The sequence below is a fragment of the Fonticula alba genome, assembly GCF_000388065.1.
Source record: "Fonticula alba strain ATCC 38817 unplaced genomic scaffold supercont2.7, whole genome shotgun sequence".
Classification (NCBI taxonomy): Eukaryota; order Rotosphaerida; family Fonticulaceae; genus Fonticula; species Fonticula alba.
Genome location: NW_009242977.1, coordinates 1563881 through 1572011, shown reverse-complemented (window position 1 = coordinate 1572011; position 8131 = coordinate 1563881). Strand labels below are relative to the sequence as shown.

At 67.6% G+C, this 8131-nt stretch overlaps 2 protein-coding genes across 2 annotated transcripts in view; both read right to left on the bottom strand.

Moving 5' to 3' along the window:
• The window catches only part of H696_04536 (clathrin heavy chain), a 6461-nt gene extending 5982 nt beyond the window's left edge, over positions 1 to 479 (bottom strand). The window contains exons 1-2 of the mRNA XM_009498416.1: positions 385 to 479; positions 159 to 218 (exon numbers count right to left, since the gene is read on the bottom strand). Of these exons, the coding sequence (XP_009496691.1) occupies positions 159 to 206 (48 nt within the window). The 5' untranslated portion in view covers positions 207 to 218; positions 385 to 479. The remainder of the gene's footprint in view (positions 1 to 158; positions 219 to 384) is intronic.
• Positions 480 to 2955: 2476 nt separating this feature from the next.
• Positions 2956 to 8115, bottom strand: H696_04535 (hypothetical protein). Its single transcript, XM_009498415.1, has 5 exons — positions 6450 to 8115; positions 5985 to 6231; positions 5569 to 5746; positions 4206 to 5258; positions 2956 to 4012 (listed from the first exon to the last, which is right to left on the bottom strand). The coding sequence occupies exons 1-5, from the start codon at positions 8098 to 8100 to the stop codon at positions 3245 to 3247; spliced, it is 3897 nt and encodes a 1298-aa protein (XP_009496690.1). The 5' UTR covers positions 8101 to 8115; the 3' UTR covers positions 2956 to 3244.
• Between the last annotated feature and the right edge of the window lie 16 nt (positions 8116 to 8131).

Here is an 8131-nt window from a genome sequence, read left to right as displayed (position 1 = left end):
GGGGCGGGTGAACAACAGTCGGAGCGAAAGCCGGAGCAAAAGGAGACAGGTGCAGGGCCCCGGACGGCCATGTGCACGACGATGGGGGAGAGCAGCATGGTGTGCCCGGCAGGCGGGAGGGCGGCAAGGGGGAGGAGGAGGAGGAGGAGGAGAGGTACCTGGAGCAGCTCCTGGAGCTTGACGGGGACGTTGGGGGCTTGCGTCATCTTCAGGTGAGCCTGGTGATGCGGCGAGCGGTGCGCAGTGCGGCACAACGGCGAGGAGGCAGGAAGAGATCACAACAGTCAGCGCAAGGGACGACGCGGGGTACCAGCGATGGGGGGGGGTGAAGCGGGGAGGGCTCGTGCGCAAGGAAAGGAGGAGGGGAAGGGAGGGGGATGGTACCGTGGACTTAAGACACGCAAAAGAGACGGACCGGACGTTGGGCTGGCAGCAAGTGGTTTCCCCAAGGGGGACGGGGCGCTGGCCGAAAAAAGGCGCCGTGGCTTGGGGCCGGAGCAAACGGGCTGGAGGGCCGGGGCCCACAGTCAACCGGGTCGAAGAGAGAGAATCCAGGCCCGGGACAACAGACGGGGTCAGGCTGCGCCCCCAGGCCCGGGGGGGGGGGGGACGCGTCTACGCGGGTGTAAATGGCCGGGGGGGGAGTATAGGCGGCTGCCGTTGGGCGTCGTCATCCACGGCTGACACTGTTCCGTGTGCGCCCCCCCCCCCTCCCCCCGCCCGTCCCGCCCGCTCCGCCGGGGCCGGCCCAGGGCATCCCCCCCGCCGAACCACGGCCCTGGCCAGGCCCCGGCCCGGCCGATGGAGGAGCCTTCTTCCCTTTCTTGGTCCGGGGACGAGGGCCGGGCGGCAAGACCGGCCGGTGTACCGAGAGGCCTGTGATGTACTCCGCCGGGAACACGGACGGCCCAGGGAACAGGAACCGGGAACAACATTGCCCGCGGGGGCGGGCCGCCGGGAGGGGGCAGGGCCGGCCCAGCGAGAGGACGACACGTATCCAGGGAACCGCTCCCCCTGGCGGAAGGAACAGCACCTGGGACAAGCGGAACGCCCGTGGACGCGGACGCGGGCGCGTGCACACGGCCAGGGCTCCTCCTGGGCGGCGACCACACACCCGGACCGTGCCCAGGCAGCCCCCCACCCCCTCCGCCCTCCCATGGGCCCACACAAAATGGACCCCCCGCGTCATGGCAAGCGGGGCCCGCGGTAGAGGGCGAGAAAGAGACGGAAGAAAAAGAGCGAGAGGGACAGAGAGCCCTCAGGCAGGGGCGGGGCCAGGGACTTGGCCCCCGCCGGGCGGGGATCCCCTGATGCGGGGGGGGGGGGGGGGGGGGGGCGGGGGGGACATCGGCCTAGGGAAAAGGGTGCCCACCGCCCGTCAACAGCCCCAACTCCCCGGACGGACAACCCCCACCCCCCCGCGCAAGAAGTGTGCCTCACGCATGCCCAAGGGCCCGGCGGACGACCGGCCGCCCGCCGGCCTACCGGTCTGGGCCAAGGAATTTCCTCGCCCGCCCCGGGCACCTCCTGGGAGCTGGAATGCTTTCCCTGACAAAGAACCAGGCGTTCACCTTGTCCCGGGCCCGGGCCCCGGGCGCCTCCCCCCGCCCCCCCCCCCGCCCCCGCCCCCGCCCCCCCGCCCCGCCCCGACGAGAACGTGCCAAGAGAGAGCGGCCTCTGGGTCCGGAGGCCGGACCACCACGAACTAATTCAACAGACGTGGTAGGGACGCCCCCGGCCGGTCCCACTCCCGCTCCCGCCTCGGGCAGTTCAAAAGAGCCCATTCTGAAGGACCACCAGAAAGCCTGCTGGAGCGCGTCCGCGGCTTCCAGACCGGCCAGGCCTGGCAGGCGGCCCCCCCCCTCCCCCCCCGCCCGGAGGAGGGGGAGCGCGCTGGGCGCCATCCGAGAAGACCATGGTCCGGGTGCCCCCCTGCTTGAGTTCCGGAACTCCACCCTAAAAGCAGCAACGCCGGGGGAGAGGGCGCCGTGGCGTTTCTCCTCTGTAGAAAAAAAAGAAAAAACAGGCGGCCGTCATGTCTTCCTTGCGGCCTTCCAGGAGTGCGCAATTTTCCGGAAACAATACCACACGACGCACCCTTCCCCGGCCCCCAGGGGCCTTGGAGGAGCGACGGGGGCGAGCCGGAGGCGCTGGCGGCACACACCCACCGGCCCCAGCCCCCCCCCCCCGGCTGACCCCTTTCCCCAGCCCGATTGGAGACTAGTTGGCTGCCCCCCGCCGTGTCAGCCTTTCCCCGGTCACCGGCGGACGAGGGCACGGCAGAGAGTTCCGGGAGATGCTCCCCCCCCCCCCTGCGCGCCCCCCACAGGCAAACATGCCGAAATGACACCTCCACCCGGTGGCCGATACTCGACTGTGAAAGACCGCCCCCGGCCGGTGGAAGCTGCCCGCCCTGTGGTCGCTGCCGGCTCACGCCCAGCAAATTGGGCTCACATGCCCCCCCCCCCCCCCCCCCCCTCCGCCCTCATCCAGGTACCCTGTTGCCCACACTCACACGCAGCTTCGAGAGAGGCGGCGCCGGCACGCCCGGGAGACAGAAACACGCCAAGGAGGGGGGGGGCGTCCCAGCACCTTCCTCCGCGCCTGGGAGGGAAAAAGAAAGGACACGCACTGGCGATGACTGGGCGGGATGGTGGTCACGTGTAATGTATGTATTCATGTGCATAGCCGGTCACATGGCGTTGCCGCCCGCCGGCCTTTCTACAACTATTCTAAATTGGCCAGCGCCGGGCGGCGAGAGTGTGTGCGCCAAAAGAAGGAGGGACAGCAACAGCGAGAGGAGAGGGTAGAGAGTGGCTCTGGGAGGAAGAGGAGGCATTCATCGGCGTCTGGCAACACCCCTCCTCTCTACCTCTTCCCCCCCCCCCCCCCACCGCTCCTGGAGGTGTGCACGCACCATTTGGCATGCACATTCACCCGGTGGCGGAGAGGGGCGAAGGAGAGAGAGAGAGAGAGAGGGAGAGAGGGAGAGAAAGAAAGAGAAGGGACACATCTCTTGCAGGCATGTCTCTCTCGGTGTGTGCAAAGGTCGAAGGGCTGGAGGGCCAATCATGACCCCCGGGATTGCTTCCTCTCTGTGGATATGCGCGCGCGCGCGCATACTCCTCCCCTCCGCCCTCTTCTCACGCGGCCCCGTGTGCCAACCACGAGGCACTGGGCCACCAACGGCTGACAAAGGGCGAGAGACAGAGAACAGAGACAAGGGAGAGCAGTGGCCACGCCCTTACATGTCGGAGAAGCCCATGCCCTCGGCCTCCTCCGGACGCAGGTAGGCAATGTCATCCCACGGGTGGCGGTACAGGCCCTGGCGCAGGCGGCGCTGGTCGATGAAGTGACCGATGAAGCCCACCGAGCGGCCGAGCACAAAGAGGCCATTGAGAATCCCAAGCTGGATGTACTCCTCGGCCTCCTCGGCCGTGAAGAGCCCGGAGTACCGGAGCAGATCGACGAAGCACACGGCAATGGCACCATCCACATTGAGGATGAGGTTGTCCTTCTTGGCCGTGGTGACCTTCTCCACCTCCAGGGCATAGTCCATGACCCGGGTCGAGGGGAAGTGCTGGCGCGCATAGTCGCAAACAATCTGCACACGCTGGTCGGGGTTGGTGCGGCTCTTGATCCGATGGCCAATGCCATGGATGAGCTGCTTCTTCCGACGCATGGAGTCCACGAACTCGTGCGGGTGCAGGGCCTGGTCATAGGCCGCCGAGAATTGGGCCGCCGCGCCGTCAAGCGCACCGCCAAAGCGGTCGCCAATGGTCAGCAGACCACTCACCAGCGCCGAGATCAGGTCCTTCCCGGCACGCGTGGTGACAATGGTGTTGTGGGCACCGGCCACGGCGGGGCCATGGTCGGCAGTCAGCATGAGCACCATCTCGATGAAACGGCCGGCATACTCCGGCAGACGGCGGCGGAACCACAACAGGCCCAGCACACCACCAATGCCGATGTCATTGCGGAAGACATCGCTGATGGTCATGCCAGAGTAAAGCTGCAGTCGGAGCGAGGGAGGGGGTGTGGGGGGGGGAGAGAGCCGGGAAGCGGAAGGAGGAAAAGCATGTCAGGACATCATCAGGAGACAGAGAGGGAGAGAGAGAGAGAGAGAGAGGGAGAGAGAGAGGAAGAAAGGGTGGGAAACAAACGTGGCGTCACCAACGGGAAGGGGGAAGAGACGGCACACGTACAAGCTCTTGCCCACGGTCATCGACGATGGTGGTGACAAAGTTGGCCGGCTTACGGATGAGACCCAGCTCCTGGGCCCAGTGGTAGTCGATCGGCATGCGCGGGGCCTCCGGCTCCGGGGTCTCCTTCGGCGGGATGACGCCCTCGGCGACCAGCTGGTTGAAGACGGTCTCCAGCATGTCGGGGAACTCCTCGAAGGAGTTGGGCACATGGCACCCGGCGTTGCGGAGGATCTGGTTCTTGGCCAGGGCAGTCTCCTCGCGACCGCCGGCCATGGCACCGGCATGGCCGAACTGGACCTCAGCACCACCGGCGCTGGCGGCCAGCGCATCCGCACAGGTACCGATGCACCAGGCCACCATGGGCTTGGTCACCCGGCCCGAGGCGATGGCCTTGGCGACGGCGATCTCCTCGCGCCCACCAACCTCGCCCAACAGAACCAGCATCTTGCAGGCCGGGTCATCCTCCAGGCGCAGGATGTGATCCAGGAAGGTGGTGGCCGGATAGCGGTCGCCACCGACAGCCACACCGGAATACACACCGTCCGTGTGCCGGGACAGCAGACGGTTCAGCTCGTTGGACATGCCGCCCGACTTGGACACGTAGCCCACCGACCCGGGACGGTAGAGCTTGGCATCGATCAGGTTGTCCACCATGCCGCCGGTGTTGCCGATCTTGAAGGCCCCAGGCTGAACACCACCCACGGTGGCCGGGCCGATGAGGGTCACGCCGAGCGCGCGCGACCGGCGAATCAGGGACTTGGTGTGGCGCTCCGGCACACCCTCGGCAATGATGGCAATCGACCGGAGCCCGGGGATGTGAGCCATCAGGTCGCAGGTGGCCTCGTAGGCCGACCGGCAACTGGCGAAGTTGACCACGGTGTCGGCCTCCGGGTGGCGGGCAGCCGCATCGGCGATATCCGTGTACACGGGCACCATGATCTCACGAGTGCCCCAGTAGAACTTCTGAACGTGACGCCCACCGGCGAAGGGGTAGATGATACCGGCCACGGAGGCGGTCTTGCGCTTGCACATATAGTCGAAGTCCAGCATGCCCTATGGAAGGGAATCGGCGAGGGAGGGGGGGGGGGAGCACGCGATGCACGCACGTGCGCGTGGCGATGCAGACATGTGAAGAAACACGAGGGAGATAGCCCGAGGCCAGGGCGAACCAGCAACCCGGAACACGATGAGCAGCAGAAGAAGGACAACAAAAGGACAGCCTGTGAGTAAGGAGAAAGCGCGGCACACACATGGGCCTCGCCCATGCGCCGGCATGTGGGGAAAAGGAAACCCGCCATGTGTGTGTGTGTATGCGTAGAGGGAGGGGGGGGGGCATGACCAAGCGCGAGGGAGTTGTACTTACCTGAACAGCGCGCGGCTGCATGCCATAGATGAAAGCACGGGTCTTGCGGTCAAGAAGGGCACGCGAGACCGAGGCCAGGCTGACCGGCGAGCCGGCACGCGAGTCCTCCTCGGAGTCGTTGTCGGTCGAGGACACCGCCGCATCGCGCGGAAGCGGGATGCTGGGAGAGGGGTCAACGCTGTGACCCAATACCATGGCACACGGTGGAGGTCAGCCAATGCGGGAGAAAAAAGGAAAGAACATGGCACATGGATGCGGGGGGGGGGGGGGGGGGGGGGGGGGGGGCGGGGGGGGGGGGGGGGGGGGGGGGGGGGGGGGGGGGGGGCGCGAGTGTGTCGGCCTCTCCACTCTATCTCCTCCGCTCGTCGCCGCGGCATGGCAAGGGGGGGGGGGAGCCCGAACAGCGATCGGCATACCTGCTGGGAGCGTTGTCGGAGGCCGAAGGGCGGCCATACTTGGAGGCGGACTTGACCGCAGCCGCACGGGCGGCTGAGGTGACGGTGGTCTCGATCTCATCCTCATCGCTGAACTCGTTGCCAACCTTCGAGTCGTTGCGAGTCAGGGCGGCCATCGAGGGCGACAGGGGGATGTCATCGTCGCCAGCAGTGCAGGCAGGAGCAGCACGCCCATCGATGAAGCCGGCATCAACCAGAGAGTACTTGACTGCGAGAGGGAGAGGGAGAGAGAGAGAGAGAGGAGGCGGAAAGGAGGCGGAGAGCGCGGCCAGGCAGGGGGCCGTTCAGGGAAGCAGGCAGGTCAGTTACGGGGGCGTGGGGGGAAAGGCAATCAGCAGGCCGGGGCCACTCTGGCCGGGCGCGGCATAGACTGAGCTGCGAGGCGCCGAAGCGCGTACACGCGCGCGCGCGCGCACGCGCACGCACCGATCTGGGTGATGAAGCTGTCCGGGCCGTAGACGCGGATCTTGATGCCGATCTCCGAGCCAAGCTGGCGCATGTGGCGCAGACCCTCCTGGTAGTTGGGGCCACCACGGCGGACCCAAATCCGAGCGTTGACACGCTTCAGGGCCGGGGCCGCATCGCGCAGGGCCCGGGCAATGCCGCGGAAGGTGGCCGCGACATTGGTGAAGTTGGCGATGCCACCACCGATGAGCAGCACACGCGGCGGCAGGTCGGTCTTGGCCTCATCCTCCGGGTGGATGGTGGTCATCAGGCGCAGGACGGTGCGAGTGTACTCGAAGGTCTGGGACTCGGTCGGGGCGCCGGAGTACTCGCCGTAGTTGGCCAGCTCGCGCCCGGCCACCTCGGCGCCGAGGGCCGCGGTCACGGCATCGGCATAGACCACCGAGGCACCGCCACCAGCCACCAGGGTCCACACACGGCCGCGCGGCTGCAAGACCGTCAGCTTGAGAGAGGCACCGGTCTTGGCATCGAGCTCGGCGATGTAGCGCTCGGCGTCGGACATCGGCCGGCCCAGGGGAGCCGGGAAGTCCGGCATCCGCCGGCGCAGGCGCTGGGCCTGCTCCGGGGCACCGGGCGCCGCGGCATTCGGGGCCGCACGCGTGCCGGACCCCAGCTCATCGCTGGCCGGCACCACGGCCGAGCTGAGCTCCCAAAGCCGGGCACACTCGAATTCGGCGGTGGTGTCCAGCTTGGCGGCCAGATCCAGGATGTAAACCTTCCCCTGGCAGAAGACCAGCGGGTTGATCTCCAGATAGGTGAAGTGCAGGCGGGTGTACACCCGGTGCAGGTCGACGATGAAGGCGGCCAGCGCGGCGCGGCGGTCATCCTGCAGGTCGGGGCACTGCTCCGGGCTGAGCAGGTGCTTCAGCAGGTGCTCGGTGGTCAGGGCCGAGTCGCCATGCCAGTCGGACTCGGTCGGGTGGTACCACTCATTGTCATCGTCCCAGCCGAGATCGGCGGCGGAGGCGGAGGAATCCCCGGCGCCGGCGGCGCTCGAGGCACTCCCACGCCAGGCAGTGGTGGGGTTACGCCCGTCGAAGGAATCGATCGGCGCGCGCACCAGCAGCCGGGAAGCGGTGGCATCCACATCGCCGACATCGATGCCGCCACGAGCACTGAAGAGGATCTCATCGCCATGGCGCACGGAACGGATGCACACGTAGTGCTCCTCGGTCTTGGAGTCGTGGGGGATGAAGGGCTCCACCAGCAGGTGGTGCAGGCGAGCCGGGATGGTCTTGGCATCCTCGGCCGGGGGGGCGCAGTCGTCATCCTCGTCGCCATCGTGCCCGGTGGTCGGCAGGTGGACCTCGCGGCGGATGCGGTCCGTGGCCCAGGCCGAGGCGGCGTCCCAGTCGGCGTTCAGCAGCAGCAGACCCAGCTTGCCGCGGCGCTTGATCAGCTCATCGGGCTTAACCACGAGGCGGGTGTCGCCCTGGAGCCAAGGGTGGTCCAGGGGCGAGGGGAGGACAACGGTGTCCTCCTCGCCGGCCACCGGCGAGGGGGTGGCCAGGACCTGCGCCACACGCACCGGGGCCAGGTTGTACCCGGTGCCGGTGAGGTGCTGGGCGAGCAGCAGCTTACCGTCGTGCTCACGAATGGCCTTTGAAGACATGGTCGGAGGTGCCTGTGGGGGGGCGGGGGGG

What these genes read in the sequence shown, in the direction of transcription:
- H696_04535 (XM_009498415.1), bottom strand. Translation starts at nt 8,100, where the DNA reads ATGTCTTCAAAGGCCATTCGTGAGCACGACGGTAAGCTGCTGCTCGCC. An exon ending in TCCGACAACGCTCCCAGCAG is followed by an intron (nt 5,747 to 5,984) that starts GTATGCCGATCG and finishes ATTGGGTCACAG; the next exon opens with CGTTGACCCCTCTCCCAGCA. An exon ending in TGCAGCCGCGCGCTGTTCAG is followed by an intron (nt 5,259 to 5,568) that starts GTAAGTACAACT and finishes TCCCTTCCATAG; the next exon opens with GGCATGCTGGACTTCGACTA.